Source organism: Carettochelys insculpta, chromosome 8 (genome assembly GCF_033958435.1).
Source record: "Carettochelys insculpta isolate YL-2023 chromosome 8, ASM3395843v1, whole genome shotgun sequence".
Classification (NCBI taxonomy): Eukaryota; Metazoa; Chordata; order Testudines; family Carettochelyidae; genus Carettochelys; species Carettochelys insculpta.
In genome coordinates, this window is record NC_134144.1 from 20,348,533 (window position 1) to 20,369,288 (window position 20,756).

General features: G+C 43.4%; 1 protein-coding gene across 1 annotated transcript in view; it reads left to right on the forward strand.

Annotated features, from left to right (window-relative positions):
• STAT1 (signal transducer and activator of transcription 1) overlaps window positions 1-20,756 on the forward strand; it is a 64,839-nt gene that overhangs the window by 26,750 nt on the left and 17,333 nt on the right. The window contains exons 7-17 of the mRNA XM_075002006.1: window positions 1,003-1,094; window positions 1,752-1,903; window positions 3,875-4,033; window positions 5,855-5,947; window positions 8,646-8,705; window positions 10,087-10,116; window positions 10,211-10,304; window positions 11,522-11,563; window positions 13,948-14,031; window positions 17,064-17,162; window positions 17,759-17,894. Coding sequence (XP_074858107.1) covers window positions 1,003-1,094; window positions 1,752-1,903; window positions 3,875-4,033; window positions 5,855-5,947; window positions 8,646-8,705; window positions 10,087-10,116; window positions 10,211-10,304; window positions 11,522-11,563; window positions 13,948-14,031; window positions 17,064-17,162; window positions 17,759-17,894 — 1,041 coding nt within the window. The remainder of the gene's footprint in view (window positions 1-1,002; window positions 1,095-1,751; window positions 1,904-3,874; window positions 4,034-5,854; window positions 5,948-8,645; window positions 8,706-10,086; window positions 10,117-10,210; window positions 10,305-11,521; window positions 11,564-13,947; window positions 14,032-17,063; window positions 17,163-17,758; window positions 17,895-20,756) is intronic.

Consider the following 20,756-nt stretch of genomic DNA (forward strand, 5'->3'; position numbering starts at 1 on the left):
ATGTGCATTCCTATAATATATATAAAATCACAAACTGAGATTACATATTCATTGTATAGATTCTTGTTTTTAGTCAGTTATTAGTTATGAGATAAACATTTTTATGGATTGAAACTTGATCTATTTGGTTTCTACTAAGGAGTTTCTCACTAATGTGTTAAAAGTTTGGAAAAAATATGAATTTCTGTTGTAGAGTTAGAGGAACTCTCCTCTCCCCTTCTCCCCCCAGCAAAAGGCCTTGAACTTGCACCATTTATGTTAAGAGGACTTTTGCCACTAAGTTCAGTAGGACTGGGATAAGTGGGGGATTTAAGTTACTGGTTCTGTTCATGGAACATTCTAAAAGGCTTTGTTTTTCCAAAACAAAGTGAGAGAGTGATTAGCCATTAATGAAGATTTGTCATCTTGCATGTTTTGAAAACTGTTGGCTTCTAAATAACATGTTACTGTTGACCAAATGATTGCCTAAATTGCATAGTGTTAGCAAATGCAGCGTGTTCAGCTGAAGATGAGAGCCATCTAGAGACAATTGCATACAGCTCTTCTTTTCAATTGAACTTCCAATATCAAAGATGGTGAAATGCTTGACTGGTTCTACTGGCATGAATAAAGGATTGTAGGACTGGGATGTTTGCTCAGAAGTAAAACTGGAGTGTTTTTAAGCATCTTTCTAGGCATTAAACAGCACAGTATAATCTGAACACTGACCAGTTGAGTCATTTGGGTGATTCCCTTGTCTAAATCCTTCATGAACTACCAGTTAGCTTTTAAATTAAATGAATCTTTTTGACCAGAAGAAAAGATATGGGTTTCTCTTTCTTGAAATCTGTCATCTGTTCCCATCCCAACTAACAACAGGATGAGAACGCCAGCTTTTCCCCGCCAGCCTTAAGGCACTGCAGCACTTTGTACTGACTCTGCTGTCATCTGCTTCTGCAGAATCTGAGTGTTTAACAAATTTTTCCAATGTTTCTCCTCCTATTGCTTGATTTTATTTTACAGAAAATGAGCCCAATGGAGTGGCACAAGATGAATATAAGAAAGAACAACTTGTCCTCCAGAAGATGTTTTTAACACTTGACCTTAAGCGAAAGGTGAAGTCCAGAATACTTCCATTTGAAAATATGCACATTTGTTCTTTTTTGCTTGTCTTATTTATTATAGAACATAAAAAAATGGTTTAATCAAAGAAGAAGCTTGATTGTGTACATCAGTCTAAATTTTCTTTTGTCCTTTGTTATTGGGAGTCCAAATCTCCTAAAGCAGTTGTACTTCTTCTGTTTTAGGATTTTTCTTACTAAACACAGCCTTTTCATTCTGAACACTTGTTTAATCATTTAATGCAGGTGCAGTAACAGGAAAAGAAATGTCATATTTCATTAGTCATGCTAGAAATTGCTTTTATGTATTTATATTTGTTTTTCTTTGTTTAAATCCTGTTTAGTCATATATGTTTTGAGTCTGTGTGAGCACTCAGATCCACTTGCCTAGAGGTTATTGCATAATTAAGACCCAAGGCTGGTTGCTTGGGAGAAGTCAGTGGGGTTAGCAGAGCTTTTTCTCTTTTCTTTGCATAAAGCAAGTACTCTGCAGGGTGAGGAAAAAGAGCAGCTCTCCTAGTTCAGAGTAGATTTTCTGTTATTCAGAGTCCCTTGCAAAGATTTGGGAGATGCAGCATTAATTGATAAAGCAAGTAGTTAAGTATACTTAAGATATAACAATTAAACAGGGGAATCTAATATTCCCTTTAGGAAGTGGTGGCCAAGATAATAAATCTGTTGAATATATCGGAGCACACACAAAGTGCTTTGATTAATGAAGAGCTTGTTGAATGGAAGCACAGACAACAAATTGCTTGTATTGGCGGTCCACCCAATGCCTGCCTTGACCAGCTGCAAAACTGGTAAGTCCTGTGCATCACAGCTGAACTGATTGAAACATGCCATGAAGGAAAGTCTGATGAGCAAATATATTTGAAAATGGGCTTGCTTAGAAAGAGAGTATTTTGGCTCAGTCAGTTTATTGTTTTGAAAATATTTTTTAATGTGCAAAAGAACCAACAAGCATATTTCACTGTGCCCCTGACAGCTATAATGTTGTACTGTAATAATTCTTTTTGAGAGAGTCTAAAGAAAACACTGACTTTCTCGTATAATAGTAACAGAGAGGAAGCTGTGCTAGTCTGTACACTATCAAAACAAAAAGCAGTCATGTAGCACTTTAAAGACTAGCAAAATAGTTTATTAGGTGAGCTTTCGTGGGACAGACCCACTTCTTCAGACCATAGCCAGACCAGATTGGCTCAATCTAATTCTTGACCTTCCCCCCCACCCCTCCACTCTCTGATTTGCTCACCTTGATCGTCTTTTTCTGATTTGTCCTCCTTGCTGACTGTTTTTGGTTCTCTGTGCCTTAAATATTGAGTCTGTTCTGGTCTGGCTGTGGTCTGAAGAAGTGGGTCTATCCCATGAAAGCTCACCTAATAAACTATTTTGCTAGTCTTTAAAGTGCTGCTTGACTGCTCTTTCTCGTATAACTTTCTGTACCAGAGGTATAGTTTGCCTTTTTATATTCCGTAGGCCAAACTGAGTCTCAGTGTTAAAGCTGAAGTACTCCGGGAATTATTTGTTCTGATAAATACAGGAGACTTACACCTCGTTTCCCTATTGAGGACACATTACAGCAGAACCCTGTTTATCCAGTCTAACTGAGACCTGGGCCAGACTGGATAATCCAAAGAATGGGAAGTGTAATGCTGCAGCATCATCTAGTGTCAGTAGGAGAGATTGCTTATTTGTGGACCTGTCTGCACTGATTGGTTGGTTAATACGGAGATCTGTATAATGGAGGTTCTGCCGTAATTTCTACTGTAAGATGACACAAGTACTCTTGAATTTGCCAACATCAGAATGAGGATTCTAACTGCAGGAGAGGTGGAATTTTCCTTATTAAACATTATACACCTATTATATAAACTACCTCATATATTGTGTTAGCACTATGATTGCTTAAATATAATTGCTAATGTGGTAGACCTAATGCATTGTAGCGAATAGAAATTTCTTATGACACCAAACGCACTACAACAATTTATTTAAGTGGCCTTGTAATGCATGCATTGTCTCCAATATGCAAAACCATGTCTTCCAAGAAACAGATGCCAGTAACTTGAGGAAATGCTTCCATTCCTTCTTACTTTGAATAGGTCAAGTACTTACATGGGAAGTAGAGGTAAAGAGGGCGGGGTTTGGAGATTTAAATATTTACCTCTATTAACAATGAATTCTTGGCAAGCCTACATCATTCTCATATGTGTTTTCACTGAGACAAGCTCATAAGTTCCTGTGGACTGTGGGGCACACACATACATACCCTAATAACATAGTCTGAATTACTACAAACAGTATTCTTACTGTTTAGGGAATGTGCCCTCGCTAACAAATTGGGCTCCCTTAAACATCCACTAACCTAAATCCAGGGCATTCCACTCTCCCTTGTGCTCTATGGACATTTTGGTAAACTGCCTTCTTTAACTCTTCCCCAACCCCACTAACGCTCCTTGCCTCCCATCTCCCACCAGAATTACATATATTACTTACTAGCCACCCATGGGGCACTGCTTGTATTCTGGGCAATAAGGGCCTATTATATGCGTGGGTCACCGCCACGGGATACATAATGTAGTGTGGCATAGGGACATGCAGTCAGTGCACCAGGCCTCCGCATCACCTTAACTCAGTACAATGTGTGTATCCTCACCCTGTCCCAAAAACCTGCCCCCAGATGGCCTATCAGCACCACTGTTTTTAAAACCTGGACTTTAACACTTGCTCACAAACATTCTCTTAATAAACACGCCAGTTTGTTCTTTCAGGTTCACCATTGTTGCTGAGAGTCTTCAGCAAGTCCGTCAGCAACTTAAAAAACTTGAGGAATTGGAGCAGAAATTTACATATGATCCAGATCCCATCACAAAAAACAAACAAGTTCTGCAAGACCGGACATGCAATCTTTTCAAACAACTCATTCAGAGGTAACAGAAGCATATGTTTGTTTGGTCTGTATGTGAATGGATGCAGACTCTCCCTATTCAGCAAGTGACCCATGCTGGTGAGTGCCCCATCTAGGCTATGTCTACGCGAGAGTTTTGTCGATATAACTCAGGGAGCATTTACACACACACAGCATTCTGTCGAGAGTCTCCACATACCACTCGTCCACAGAAGCGCAGAGTAGACATTTGTGTGGACAGAGAGGGCTACCTGTTGCTGGGCAACCCTGTTTGCAGAGTTGCCATGCCACTTTCTGTCACCAGAGAACAGCGCAGTCTGGTGGTTGTGTGTCAACAGAGCAAGTTGTGTGTAGCAGCAATCTGTTGCCGAAGGCGACAGATGCTTCTGGTGTAGACATAGCCCTAGTGTTCTCTTTTCTTCTAAACAAAAAACAAACCAAGCTGGGTGTTAACAGGATTTTCTCTGTAAGATCTTCTGTATAAGCCCTGATTCTGCACCCGTAAGTCAGTGGGAACTTTACTGTTGACTTCAGTGCATATATAATCAAGTTTTAACCCCTTACTGCATTTTTTGTTTTAGGTTTTAGTCCTGCAAGTTGCTCCATGTGGGAGCAGCCTGGGTTCTACTCACAAAGAGAGAAATGAAGGATGAATACCTTGGAAACCGTCCTCCTCTTATTCTCTTACATGAGATTCATTAGAATGAGTCAGAATAGCCCTGCATTGCCGTGCAATTTTTTATTTTGTAGTAGCAATTAGAGAACTATCCAGCATCAGGGTCTCATTGTGTAAACAGATCGCAGAGGGTTCCTGCCCTAACATATTAAAAGCCAAGACAGATGAGGTGTCGGGGGGGGAGAGGCCCAAAGGGGGTAAAGTGATTTGTCCAACATTCCACAACAAGTTATTGTCTGAACTGGGAATAGAACTCCCAGTTCCTGAGTGCCACTCAAGCGCCCAAGCTAACCCACAGGTGAAAGGGACAGAATCCGTTCCTGCTCTATTAGAAATGGTACAAATGGACAAGAGACAAAGGCCCAAATCTTGCCATTTTCTTTAGTTACATGCAAGAAGAGTGAAAAATACTGTCCTGGTGCCTGATGCCTATCACAGTATGAACACTTGAAGAACTTAGTGATCCTAATGATGCTGATGGAGCATAAAGTAATGGAACGAGCCATGTCACCTCTGATTGTACCAGTTCTGTCCTTTATTATTGACATGCTGTTTTATTTTTTTTTCAAACTGTTAATTTTAGTGCTCTTAAAAAAACAACTGATGAAATAAAAATGTATATAGGTATTGAAAGTGCACACCATGCCAGTCTATTATGGATAATGGTCAACAGTACTATAGGGATCCCAAAATTGGGATGTGCAATCTGTTGTGCTAAAGGTGTCATCACTTTTTACCACACAGAGGTAGCTATGTTAGTCTGTACTCTAAAAAACAAAGCAGCAGAAATGTAGCACTTAAAAGACTAACAATGTTTTATTTGGTGATGAGCTTTCATGGGACAAACCCACTTCATCAGATCAATCGCATTTGCGATACAGATGGACGTTTATAAGTACAGAGGACCTCTTAAAAAATGCAGTGAAAACTGACATAAGCTGGTCAGTGAGCACTTCAGTGGAGTGGGCCATTCTGTTAAAGACCTGAGAATTTGTGTCCTGGAGCATAAAGAATTTAGAAACAGATTAGAGCGAGATATGAAGCTGGGGTCTGTCCCATGAAAGCTCATCACCTAATAAATCATTTTGTTAGTCTTTTAAGTGCTACGTTTCTGCTGTCGTGTTCTACTGAGGTAACTCCAAGTGTCCGTGTTTTGCTCCCCTGCAGTTCCTTTGTGGTGGAGAGGCAGCCTTGCATGCCGACTCATCCGCAGAGGCCATTGGTCCTGAAGACTGGAGTGCAGTTCACAGTAAAACTGAGGTAATTTTCTTGCGTGGGAAGCCCAGGGCTGTCCTTAAGATTTTTGATGCCCTACACAGCTGAGTACCTGCATCCTCCAGCCCTTGTGGCAGGAGAGGGGAGGGAAGCCACTCCATGGAGTAGGGCTGTGCTCTGGGAGGGTGGGAGGACGGCAGGGATGCTGTTGGGGGAGAAGGCGGACTCAGAGGCATCAGCCAGCTGGATCTGTGGGCTGGGGGATGTTAGTGGGGAGTGGAGGGGATGGTTGGGGTGGGGAGACCAGGGAATTGCAGATTTGGACTGACTGGGCCTGAGACAGAGCAAGTGGCTGGGGGATAGGATCCTACTGGGCTAGGAGGCAAAGCTGGGGGCTTGGGAAATGAGTCTGGCAGGGCTGGGAGGAGGAGCAGGGCAGGGGGATTGGGTCCAGCAGGGCTGGGAGGTGGAGCAGGGGCCAGGGATTGAGTCTAATGGGGCTGAGAAGCAGAGCAGAGCTGGGGACCAGGGTATCGGGGCTCTTGGAGCTGGTGCTGCCCATGGCTGGTCGTGGCCCCAGGCATACACAGCATAAAACGCTACTAAATCTGGAGGACAACTGGTGCCCCTCACAGCTGTATGTGGCACATATGCCTAAGGAACGTGCTGGGCAAAACTGCTACCTCAGTGACTTCTTGTAGCTGAAAACTTACACAACCTTCCCTCTGGCTAAGTGACCAGAAACAGCACAGTGAGCACTCAGCTCATCCTCCTCCCACTCAGTGCTCCACTTCCTAACAGCTGAAAACTCACCTGGAGTCTGTCTGGAGCCTTCTGACTTGACTCCTTTGGTCAGGGGCCTGGGGCTGAGTGACGCAATCAGTGCTGTCCTTAGGCATGTGCAGCATACGCAGCTGCATAGGGCACCAGCAGAGCGCCACATTTAGTAGTGCCCTCTGCTGCCTATGCCTAGGGCCACCACTGCCCATCAGCAGCAGGGGCCCCATCGTCCCCAGTCTTGCATTGACATCCCCTCCCCACTTCCCCCCCGCCGGCCTGCAGCTCTAGTTAGTGGTGCTGCTTCCACTTCTGCCTGCTCTGCCTCCCTGCCCACAGCTCTGTTCATCTGTGCCACTCAGTCAGCCTGCTCCCCCATGAGCCTCTCTGCCCTTCTCCCACCGCTCCTGCCACCACAGCCCTGCCCATGGAGTGGCAGCCTCCAGCAGTCCCCTGCAGGGATGTAGGGTGCAGGTGCTCAGCCTGCACAGGGCACCAAAAATCTTACGGACAGCCCTGGACACAGTCCTGCCTCCCTAGCCAAAAGTGAGTTGAAGGCCGTTCTGGCTGCTTTGATGTGAGCAGGAATGAACCAACCTTAGCAGACCAGTCATGGAGCGGTAGGCTGTATTCACATCCTGATTGCCCAGGTACAGTGTCTTGAGGGGTTAAAAAACCCAAAACCAGTTATTTTCCCTTAAAGCATAGCCATTTTATACCAGTTTTAACACTAGCTGGTTTGCCTGTATAGCCTTCCCTTTCAGAAGCACCTTTTGTTTGCATAGGTGTCAGCTAATAATACACTTACTTTCTTTCTTTCTACGTGTTGGAATCATTCTCTGCATGTAAGTGGTTAGGAGTGGTCTTTCCCTGATGGCTGATAGTGGATTACTTTCCAGACCTAGTTTTCTAAGTTCCCATCTCTTGCATAGTTTTGTTGTTCTCAGCAGTACTGCTTCCCCTGTTAGATATTGCTATAGTTGTGATTTAGCATGGGAGCTCTCACCAGATCCCTGTGATTAGAATGAGGTGGAGGTCTAGGAGGCCATTCTTCAGTGCCCCGGATGCTTTGTCTGGCCCCCATCCCTGGTCTGAAATAGTGGCATTGCCTCTCCAGGACATGCTACCAGCAACCACTTGTTTCACTTTTATCTTAGATGGACTGAGGTGGAGGCCAGTGTATGGTGCGTTAATACTTAGTTATGAGTTGCAGCTTCAGAAAAATGGGGTGAGCTATCTGCACTCCATTACTTGGTTCTGAAATTGCAAATAAATGGTAGGGTGTTCACAGCCTGTGTACAGGCTCTGTTTATTATTCATGAAGGAAAGAACATCAACAAATATGTCAAAGATAATTTCTCAGTTGGCAGTGTCCGTTCAGTCAAAAGGGACCTGTGGTGTTTCTAGAGGTTGGACCTCTCTTGTCCAGCACCCTTGGAACTTAACCAGTGCCGGATGAGAGAATTTGCCAGATGATGGGAGGTCAATATTGTCTAGCACGTTACCAACACTTCCACTGCTTATTTTCTTAGAAGACATTTAGGGGTAAATTACAGCTAAATAACAACACAGAACACTGAGAGCCAGGACGGGTGGCTGGACACAAACTTGATGGGACCCCGGGAAACTTGGCCACACTCATGATAAGTGGTTATCTGGCTGAGTAAAATCACGCTGGATTGCGGAGAGGGCTTCAAACTGTAGTGAAATCTGTGGCAAAGTGTTTGTTGCTTTAAATGGGAGCAGTATTGGGCCTGAAAAAATGGAAAGGAATTTCGGAAGGGGAAATGAAAAGCAGGGTGGAAATTTCGTGTCGACTCACTGATTTTTTTCAAAAGGGCCTGACAAATCAAGAAACCAATTTGTTCATCACCAAAATAATAAAATCAAATAAAAGAGGACCCATATTTCTGAAAGCAATACAGCATGTACATTTACAGTCATCTGTACTTCTTTCTCTTTCCAGATTGTTGGTGAAGCTACAGGAGCTGAATTATAATTTAAAAGTGAAAGTCTTATTCGACAAGTATGTTACATCTTTTTCATATTGTGTATTGTGAAAAACAGTGCAGTAAAAAGTGCATGAGCTAGACACTCAGTGACAGAGTAGGCTTTGGGCCATGTTGTATCAGCTACTAGGAGCCTTTTCCCCTATTTTAACTGTAATTCTGCTTCCTTACTAGGTGAAAAAGAACAGTTCCCTATGTCTTCTTCCATTTCTAATACACCTTTACGCCACAGGGAAGGATGGAATTCATATCCTGCAGTGAGTTCTATGTAGGTCCCTCGCATACAGAGCCCCTTTTAGTACTGGAGCCTTATTTGCTAAGGAAAGTCACTCACTGTGCTGGTAAATTATAGACACTATTGGGTGTGTGCATGTGTATGTACGAGTAAAAACAACAACAAGTCCTGTGACACTTTATACACTAATCAGTTTGTTGGAACATAAGCTTTTATGGGCAAAGATCCGCTTCATCAGATGGAGTTGAAGTGGGTCTTTGCCCACAAAACTTATGCTCCAGTAAATTGGCTAGTCTATAAAGTGCCACAGGACTTCTCATTGTTTTTGCAGATACAGACTAACACAACTACCACCTCATACTGTGTGTATGAGTACATACACATGCCCCGCATTAGTTATATCTGAGACCAGCATTTGATCCTATACTGCTTTCGTTCGTGTCCAGCTTTCATCATCAACTAGTCTCTTCCAAAGTTAGCAGAGTAGAAATGCCATCTTGAGGACTATGCAAACAACAAAAGAGAACTTACTAAGATAAACATATGATAATTGTATTAACTGTAAAAAACCTCTGCTTATTCACACTCAAGTCAGAAAACTCCAAACTGACCGTTACCAAACTTCCTAAGCAAGATTCATTTGTCAGTCAGATACTTGAACAGTATTTCCAACCCCAGGCATATAAAATCAGGCCTCCAGAAATTATGGTTAGCTGAAAAATGATATTTTAAAAAATAATCAGTAATAAATTTTTATTTATCTATTTTTAGCATGCAGACTTTTCTCCATAAACACCATCACAGTTAGAAATGTACTTTAACAAAACAAAAATAGATTCTCGCATAATTATTTTACTCCAGGATCTGGGGCTTAACAGCAAATATGAATACTCACAACAAAATGAAATGGTAGCTTTTTGTGACAGAAATTAGAGGTTTAGAATGAAAGAAGTTTGTCAGTTCTTATCTTTTGCAATGGAGTAGCAAAGTTATGAACAGTGTACTAAAGTGAAGAGCTGTCTTTAGATTTTTACCGGTTCTCTTTATAATCAACCTTTTGGGAAGACTGTTCTATCAATTACAAATAGAAGGGAAAATAAACCTGGTTATTTTTTCATATGATTTACTTCTGGAACTTACAAAGATCTGAATCTCCTTTGCAGGGATGTGAATGAGAAGAACACAGTAAAAGGGTATGTTGCAACTGCACTCTTCCCATTTATTTTTGCCAAAGGTAATTTTTAAATGAATTCAAGTCTTTTTAACTCTCCCCCTCTCTTTGTGTAGGTTCAGAAAATTTAACATTCTGGGAACAAATACGAAAGTAATGAACTTGGAGGAATCCACTAATGGAAGCCTAGCAGCAGAGTTCAGACATCTGGTAGGGAACATTTTCCTTGTCTTCCCATTTTAAAATCACTGTCTACTGTGTCTTCAGTCACAGTTTGCAGACAGCATTCCTAAGCACAAATGTTCTGACTCTGTGCACTGTGCAGTGCCAGCGGTTTCAACACTAATGCTATCAAATAGCAAATGTGATACCATAAGGAGTTAAGCAGCTGTTCTGAGTAAAAGCAAGACAGAGGTTAGGAGAGCTGAAGACCACACTCTATATAACCTGTTCCCACATTGGGAAGTCAAAGGCAGTAAAACGCTGTGGGCTGAAGCAAACATTTCCTGATGAGTTGTACTGAGGGCCTCAGTTTCTGTGAGGAAAGGAAAAAAGGAGAAAGCCTGCAGAAGCTGAGGTACAGGGGCAGGAGGAAGAGAATTTCAGGGGAGGATTCCACAGCAAGCCATGAATAGAGAAGCTTTAGATGTGCAGGGAAAGAGGTGAGATCTACATTGTCTAGGTAAGGGGTTTTGAGAAAACTGCCTCTCAAATTTGACAGACTAAATAATCTCACTGCCTTGCTAATTGAGGAAGGGTAAGCAGCGTCTATCCTATTTGGTGAGGAATCAAATGCAAATGAGTCTGGGGTCTGAATCTGGCCTGCGCATGCCTGACCTGCGAGGCTTAGGGCTCTGCACTCTCCACTGTGCTGCAGGCTGGATGCCATGGAAGGGAGTCCCGAACACTGGGGTTCGGATCCAGATGAGCCTGGTCTGGATCCAGACCGTGAGCCAAGGGTTGCCCACCCATGGCCTAGGTCTATATAGTGGACGCTAACAATGGTACAGAGAGTGCTGACATTCTCCTGGACTGAGTTAGGGTGGATGCTTGCTGATGATAACCCCTTATTCGGTCTTTCTTACCCCCATCGACAACTGCTGCTGTGCCTCCAAGAAAGGCCTTTCCTACATAATCACTGTAGCATAATAAAAAGATGTTAATTCAGGTGTCAATACCTGTTTTCACATCCGAATGCTTTTATAAAGGGTCAGCAGTTATCTACTGTGTCTGCAGTTAAATCCTCTGGTTCCCACGTTTGGGAGCAACCTAGGATCAGAGATTTACACAGCAGATTTGTGGCCAGTTATGCAGAAGGGACTGTGCAAACCCTGCTTTATTTATGTAAATACTCACATCTTTTATTTGTAACACGGTCACTTTTTCAGTCAGGACTGTCGTTTATTTTGGGTTGTTTTCATTTTCAGCAACTCAAGGAACAAAAAAATACAGGATGCAGAACTAATGAGGTAAGAAGCACAGACTTTTTCTCTCTTCTGCCCTTTTGGTCCAGTTTTTGTAAGATGGCTCTAAAATGCCTGATGATGGGCTGAATTGCCCAATCCTATGGAAAAGTCCTCAAGAAGAAAAGGGGCAGAGGAGGATAGGAACTTACCATCTCAGGGAGAGCAAGCCCAGGAATCAAAGACAGGCGCTGTTCTGTGCAGAGCAGTGGTTCCCAAACTTTTCAGCATCACGCCCCGCTGCCTTTTTGATTTTTTGAGAGACCCTTATGACCCCCGCACCTCTTCTTCGCCCCGCCCATTTAACCAAATATTCAATTCGTAACTTAAAATAAACACAAAAATTTGATATAAAAACGTTATTTAAAATGAAAAAAAAGTACAAATAGTTTTTCTTGGCCCCTTGTGGTTGCCTGGTGCAGCCTCAGCTGCCCGCCTGCCTGAGCCCTGTGCTGCCAGAGCCTCCCGCCTGAGCCCCACACTGCCAGGGCCAGCCACCCGCCGGCTAGCCCGAGCCAGCCGAGCCCCGTGCTGCTGGGGCCAGTCGCCCACCCACCAGCCGCCCAAGCCCCATGCTGCTGGGCTGGCTGGCCACCCACCAGCCCGAGCCTACTGAGCCCCACAATGCTGGGGCCAGCCACCCAAGCCCCGCGAGCCCCCCCACTTCCCCTCCCCTCTCCCAAAGCCAAGCACTACAAGCCGCCCACTCTCACCCCATCCTTCTTCCCCCCCCCCCACACACTCATTCCCCCTTGCAGAAGTCAGCTAGCTCCATGTGGGTCTTCGCTGGCTGTCTGTTTTTTATAGCGGCTGTTCTGGCTCACCCACCTAAAATGGCAGGGGCTGAGAGCTGGAAGCAAAGGCCAACTCTTTCTTGGAGTGGGTGGAATGACAGGGGACAGGGTTGCCTCGCGCCCCCTTGGAATTTCTTCACACCCCCCAGTTTGGGAAACCATGATGTAGACGGTCCCACCTCAGTACTTTTCCTTTGTCTTATGGGAGTATAGATCTAACGAGGTTTGGCCAATGGCAAAATTCCCCTGGGACTACTAAGCAGCGGCCACGGAGGGGACTCAGAGCAAGTTCTTGCTGAAATATCTGTGTGCTCTCAAGCGGATGGTGCTATCAGCCACAGCTAGTGCCCTGGCTAATACGACTTGCGAGTTTTAGGGAAGGACTCATAAGGTTTCATGAGAGATGAAGGCGAGTGCTGCCTGGATGGGGTGAAACTGCCTGTGGAGGGTAACCTCCGTATACCTATGCAAAGGGCACTCATCACCCAGTGTTCGGCAATTAGAATTGAGCAATGGAACAGATTCAGAGAAGTTTCAGCTAACAGGGCAAAGATGAGCATTTTGGTTTCCAAAGCTGAATGACACTACCCAGAGTTATCCTGTGATATTGCCCTTGTGCTCCATCTGATTTGCATTTCTAAAATGAATAATTTTTTAAACAAGTAGGAAGAAGGAGAAATACAGTAAACTCATAAGCAGCAGCCTTGGGACTGGGAGGTTGCTGGATGGTCAAAGATTCTGGATAATAGAGAGAGATATCTAGCAGTTCATAACACTAAAGAAAAACAATATTAGATAAAAGAAACAAACAAAAATGTATGCAGTGTACTTTATTTACCAACAACACTAGTATTGTGCACTGCAAACTTATACTGTACTTGCTGTATTTATTTGTATTTACTTTCACTAGACTGTATGTATGGAAAACATCACTAACATATACTTATGGTTAAAATCCCAGTTATTTGAGAGTTCTGGCTTATAGCGTGTCACATATGAAAGAGTTTACTGTATTGGTGGGGGCAGGAGACGACAGTCTTTGGCCATGTCTGCATGGTCCCAGAGCATAGTGCTACTGCTGGCAGTGCTATGCTAATGAGATTTCTGGAAATTGCAAATGGTTTTCCATCTGCATACTCGTGCAGCTAATTAGCATAGCCGTGCAAGACTTTGCTCTTGGCAGAGGGGGCTGCCAGCAGTACAGAAGCTGTGTGGATGTGCCTCTGCCTGCTAAAGCCTGCCCTGTCGCCAGCCCCTTATCCCTGAAAAACTTCTCTTTCAAACTGTTCTCTTCCCCCTCTAATGATACACTTCTAGAGGCATTTCATTTTAATATTTGAAAATGGCTTTTGGAGGGGGGCCTTGCTTTGACATTAACCAGTGAATATTAAATGGCAAATTTTTTTGGAATGACAGTAATTCCATAGCTTATGCATTGCTGCGGAAATAAATGGTACCTCACAAAAAATTAGTTCCCAGTACATGTTAAACAGGATTTAACATAACATATAAATATTAACAGCTTAAGATGTCTTAATTCACAACATTTTAAGGGATTTGACCTTAATCATGTAATTCTCTATTTTTGTTTTAAAGGGTCCTCTCATTGTAACAGAAGAACTTCATTCCCTGAGCTTTGAAACTCAGCTGTGCCAGCCCGGGCTGGTGGTAGATCTTGAGGTAAGGTTACTACGTAAATTAGATAGGGGTGCAATTAATTTGGAATACAATTACTCAGAGATTCTGTGTTATTTATGTACAGTAGAACTCCTATTTTATGAAAAAATTGGAGCCCGAGTTCAATTTTTAAAATGTCTCAGAATTAGAGTGTTTATGCTCAAGACTACAATTTAGTCGTGGTATCTGTACCATGGTTATGGCAATAAGCGTAAAATTACAGCCTGTGACCAGTCCTTGACTTATACATCATCTTCATCACCACCACTCTCATAATGACATTGGTCGTAGGAGCACCATAACTGATGAGGAATCAATTGTCTGCAGCCCCGACAATTGTGTCAGTGCTCGAGTCTTTCTTGAGTGCATTCCTGTCCAATGTTTTATGTTGTCAATCTGTCTCTTCATTCCTCTACTTTTTCTCTTCCCCTGTACAGTCACTTTGAGGATGATCTTGGAGAGGTCAGAAGATCTTGTTACATAGTAGTACCACTTTAGCTTGTGCTTCTTCCTGGTTGTCATGAAGCTAAGTGTTGTGGGGACTATTTTTGGGAGGGGCAGCAGCTGGCCCCAGGAACTACACAAACAAAAGCCAGTGTGGCTGGCCCCAGGGCCACCTGAGCAGCTGGCCCTGGAGCCATCTGCTTGGGCAGTCCTTCAGTCAGCCACACTGGCCGCTGCAGAAGTTACAGAAGCTGCAGAAAGTTACAGACTATGACCTGGGTGAGCTCTGACAAATAGAGCCCTCGGTATGATGCATAATAAGATGGTGCATTGTATCTCTTTCTTCTTGTCCTTCAAGCCAGCACAAAGGCATTTTCAATGCACCAAAGACATCCACTTAGTCTTCCTCAGCATCATTTTTGTTGTGATTTTTGTTGTCAAGTTGCAGGAAAAGGTTTGTGAGAGTGGAATTCATAAAATTAAGGTTCGACTGTATTAGAATTTTCAGCATTTTTTGCCTTCATTGTTGTTTTCAAATACATTGATGATACTTAGTAATGACACTGCACTTAGTGGTAGGTCTTTGTATGTTGATTCTTTCAAATCTCAGCACCTAAGTAAACATAGAATCATAGGGCTGGAAGGGACCTCAGGCGGGTCAACCCCATCTAAATCATCCCAGCCATGACTATGTCAAGCCGGGACTTATAAACCTCTAGGGATGGAGATTCCACACCTCTCTTGGTATCTCATTCCAGTGCTTCACCACTCAAACACTGGAATAAATTGTCTGGGGAGGTTGTGGAATCTCCATCTCTGGAGATATTTAAGAACCGGTTAGATAAATGTCTGTCAGAGATGGTCTAGACAGTACTTGGTCCTGCCATGAGGGTAGGGGGCTGGACTCGATGACCTCTCAAGGTCCCTACCAGTCCTAGTAATTCTATGATTCTGTGATTTTTATCCATTTTATAACCCATGTATCTGATCCATACTTCCTTAACTTATAGGCAAGAATGTTGTGGGAGACTGTATCAAAAGCTTTGCTAAAGTCAAGGTATATCATATCCATTGACTTCCCCAAGTCCACAGAGCCAGTTTCCTCATCATAGAAGCTAATCAGATTGGTCAGGCAGGACTTGCCCTTGGTGAATCCATGTTGACTACTCTTGATCACTTCCCCTCTTCCAAGTGCTCCAAAATGAATTCCTTGAGGATCCCCTCCATGATTTTTCCAGGGACTGAGGTGAGGCTGACTGGTCCATAGTTCCCTGGATTGTCCTCCTTTCCTTTTTTTAAAGATGGGAACTGCATTTGCCTTTTTCCAATCATCGGGGACCTCTCTTGATCTCCACGAGTTTTCGAGTGTAATAGCCAAAGGCTCTGCAATGACATCTGCCAATCCCCTCAGTGTCCTTGAATGCATTAAATCCAGACCCATAGATATGTGTGTGTCTAGCTTTTCTAAATAGCTCTTAACCCATTCTTTTCCCACTGAGGGCTGCCCACCTCTTTTCCATACTGCATGCACCTCGTGCTTAGTCAGGGAGCTGACCTTGTCTGTGAAGACTGAGGCAAAAAAAGCTTTGAGTACTTCAGCGTTTCCCACATCATCTGTCACCAGGTTACCTCCCTCATCCAGCAATGGCCCCACACTCTCCCTGATAACCCTCTTATTGTTAACATGCCTGTAGAAACCCTTCTTGTTGCCCTTCACATTCCTTGCTAGCTGCAGTTCCAATTGTGCTTTCACTTTCAGGATTACCTCCCAGCATTCTCCAGCCATATATTTATACATAAGTAAGGCTGGGTCTGGTTTGTAAAACCTAACAAAGAACAGTGCACGAAGTAGTGCCTGCCATTCTTTGAGTAGAACTCTTCCCATCAGGTCAGAAGTAGCTTAGTCGCCCAGCATTAGAAGTGCTGTTGGGGGTGCCAACCTTTCTGAATGAGATGTAAAGCAGACATCTTGGTTGAGGGGGATGTCCACCAACTCCAGCACATGCCCTCCAGTCCCCAAAAAACTCAGTTCTCCCTTTCTTCCATATGCAGACCTAGAGGCCTTCCACCCAAACCCAAAAGGTTTGGTAAGTTATGTTCATGTGAAAATAGGGAATGATGGAAACAAGATTTGCAAACTCAGTTATAGCAGTCTTTACTAGAAGCACTTACTACATTCCTTCACTAATGAGTCTTTCATTGACGTGTTTTCAGTGTTTCTCATTATGACAAGATTTCTAAGGTTGCAGCTGCTTTTTAGAATGAGGTCGATGAGGTCTAACTGCTATTGTTAATCTTCAGTATGTCACATTGTCCCTGTCTGGGGTATAGCGACTCCAGGCCCTGTCAGCTATTGTTGATCCACATGCATACAGACACTGGTAATGCAGCAGTTTTTCATAACATCACTTCACAGTATCCATCAGAATTAATTAGTTGCACAGACATTGTCCCAGTTCAAACATACTGATAACGTGTTTATTGTACATGAAAGATTATTACACAGAAATTGATATAGGTATATATACTCTAGTATATACAGCAGTATGGCTGTATCTCTACTAATTCCAAAACATCTCTCTCTTTTATAGACCACATCCCTTCCCATTGTTGTGATTTCAAATGTAAGCCAGCTTCCAAGCGGATGGGCTTCCATTTTGTGGTACAATATGCTGACTACCGAACCCAAGGTATTTATAGAATATGTGCTTCCAGTATTGTTGGTGTGAAACATAGATAGGATGTTGAATGTGTAAGTCAGTATTCTGACAACCAGTGTGTAACTTACAAGGGAGATGTGGGTTGTCTTTCCATGTTAATTCATAATATTTGACATCATTCATTCTCTCATCTTTATTCCTGAAGTTCAGTTCCTAATGGATGTAAGTTTTTTTTTGTTGTTTTTGTTTTATTGGGGTTTGTGTGTGTGTGTTTAAACCAAGCAAATTGTTTGTAGTATTTATACACCTGTTTATTTGGCTTTTCTTGGAGTTCTGTATGTGTTTACTAATTGCATTCACTCCTCTTGAGTAACATGCATGGGTTTAGTCTTACCCATAAAATAAAATAGGAGTGCCATAGCTTGCTTTCTTCTCAGAGAACAAGAATCCATCAGTATTGTTAACCGATTCTCCAGCTTAACTAGACCTTCTTTGAATGCAGAAGTCCTCATTTATCATCAGACTCCATCACATCTTGTGCAAACTCAGTTACTTTTTTAATCATAGACTTTTGTTGATAAATCTCATGTGTGTTTAAAATTGTGGCCATGGTGTTTTCTTTTTAGAACTTATCCTTCTTTCTGAACCCACCTTTTGCAAGATGGTCTCAGCTTTCTGAAGTACTGAGTTGGCAGTTCTCTTCTGTAACCAAAAGGGGACTTAATGCAGATCAGTTGAACATGCTGGGGGAGAAACTTCTAGGTATGATTCTATAGAAAATTTTCTTCATCTTGAAGCCCTTTCATGTTCCTTCCTTTTGGTTGTAGTAAGTAAGTAGGTGACCTGTTTGATTGCTAGGGAAAAATTACTTACTGCTTGACAAAAATTGAATGAACATTTCCATAGAAACACATGAAAAGCTTGTACCTTTAAGTCAAATTTTGAAGTCTGAACAATTTGACCAGCTGTACTTGCTACCATATTGGACTTCTGCGGTTTTGTTGTTGTTGTTGTTGTTGTTGCAATTATGAGCATTGTTACTTGTACATTTGGAGAAAACTTTGATTTTACACTATTTTAAATGGATTTTTAATAGCTACACTTGGTAATCCAGTTTTAAACTATTAACGTGTGGTGTTCTGTAATGTGGATAGAGGTATATTGTGGTCACACACTTAATGGTGAAGCCGTTTTCCATTTCCATACAAACTAAATAATTGTATACTTGAGTTAAAGTCTGCTGAGTGTGCGTTTGAAGGATTGGGCCCAAAACTGTTTCTAAGTGGGCAGAAACATTGAAATACTGAACTTTCTCTTCAGGATATGGGTTATTTTTTGCAGTAACTCTAATTTTTGTCTCGAGTTTTCATGTTACACTTGCCCATGGACCTACCTGGGCCTGCTATATATGGTCTTGACCGCATAAAAGACAGGGCTAGACCAAGAGACCCATTGCTATCCTCTCCCCTCCTTAGCTAAACCCTAATTCATTATTCAAGTGAGAATGCACAAAAAATGAACTATAAAAAGATGTCGGTTTCTTGTCTGGTTTTCGGAGACCCTGGCTAATTGCATTCTGTATAATGGACCCAAGATTTGTGCGAGGGTTAAGTTCCTGGAAAAACAGGTGTAACTCGAAATTAGCGCAAGCCGAGGGTGCGGGACCAGCAGCAGCAGCCGGGAGCAGGGGATCCCCCCGCCAAAGGGGGAAGCGAGCTGTTGGAGCACTTTGCTTGGCCAGACCTGCCCTGGGGTGCTGCTGCTGGGAGGGGGCGGGGGTGGCGGGGATCCCCGTGTTAACAGGTTGCTGGCTGGCTGTGAGCCAGCTCAGCTGCAGCAGCCTCTGCCACCTGTGAAGGGGGATCACAGCTGGCCTGGGGTGCCCTCAATACCATCGTGGGGAGGGAATAGGGGGAACCCCTTGTTAACAGGGATCCCCACAGCCAGGTCTCCCCCGAATGCTGTCACTGAGTGGGGGTCAGGAGGCTCAGGGCCAGCTCTGCTCCCTTTTGACTGGGGGATCTCCTCCCCCCTTGCCTGTGTGCCAGCGGCTGCCTCTGGCTGGAGCTTCCAGGGTCCCCCTCCAATCGCGCTAATGTGAGATGGGTATGTTGAGTGCATGTATCTCGAGGTTTACAATAGTGTTTGGATATGAGTCCAGAAGGGTAGATTTAAATTAACAAATAAAACTTGTTGTTATTAATTCCTAGGAAGCATTTCCATTGGCCTTAAAGTTTATAAATAGTTTAAAAAAAATCTAAATTGGAAATCCCAGCTGTCCAATGTTTTATAAAGCATTTTTTCTGGCTCTGGCAAGTTCTCAAGATGTCAAAGGTTTGGCAGTCTTTGTTAATATACTTTACCAATGCTAGTTTAGACCACTTGTGTGTTTTAAAATTCTGTAATAACAAAGACACACAAGTATATTTCCTGCTGTTAGAGGGAGATTGAACACTGACATACCTCTGGTGGTTTGGCATTTTACAACTTAGGAAATTCCCAAACTGTGGTAAACTTCACTTAAACTGGTAAATGGGTTCCCTCCCTTTCATTTCATTACATTTTAAATATAAAACTTAATCTCAGTACTGGAAAAATTGATGAGTGACTCATCATTCTGGGCAGTAAATTCGAGAGTTCCTTCTGTGCTGTGTGTCATTCAGTAGTACAGGTTGGACCTTCCCTGTCTGGCACTCTCGGGATCTGCCCTGTCCCAAACAAGGGAGTTTGTGGACAAGGGAAGGTCAGTTCCAGCCCTGCTACCTGACTCCACTCCCAGCTCTCCTCCCAGTCTCAGCTGCCATTGCCTCCCTGCTGGACCTGATTGCTGGCCCCCTGCCTGGTCCTGCTCCAGGCACCAGCGACCAGCCCCCTCACCCTTTCCGACTGGATCCAATTCCTGTCCTGGCTGGGCTCGCAGACACTGCCCTGCTTGTGCTGCCCAGCCTGCTGTTGAAAGGCCCAGCCAGGCTGCTCCCCCAAAATGCCTCCCATCCATGCACCCCAGCCTGCTTCCCAGCCACACTGCCAGACCACAGGTGTTGCCAGCACAGAAGGAACTCTCGAATTTATTGCCCAGAGAATCATGGGTTTTAGAGGTTCAACCCATGTATAGTGTTCAGTTGTCTGCTTATATAGCCTGTACCCATTCTCCCAGGTAGCAGGGTGGGTGTAGTCTCTCCTGGGACACTGTGGATGATGTCAGGAATTGAGACTTTTTCTAGATGATCACAGGGAGGGCAAGGGGGGAGACTTCTCACTTGTGCCTGGAGTTTGTAGTATGATCAATTAAGGTTGAGGAGCAGGAGGAGGATCCTGGACGGAGTCAAGCGGAAAAGGCTTGCAGTTGGCAGGCCACAACGTATAGCTGAGTGAGATGCTGCAGTCCCGTGACTCATTGATGAAACTCAAGTTGTGAAAGGAGTAAGAATACTTGATAGTGATAATTAACTAAATCTTCGTTCTCTGTGAGCTGAGCTAACAAATGTACACTCCATGCCTAGAGCTGTTGTGTGTTCTGGGGGATTTTGAGCATGTTGGCATTGATGAGCAGAGGCAACTGGGCTACAGTTTTCTTAAAAGGAAAAACCATAGACATTCCTTTAAAATGAAACAGGCACCTGC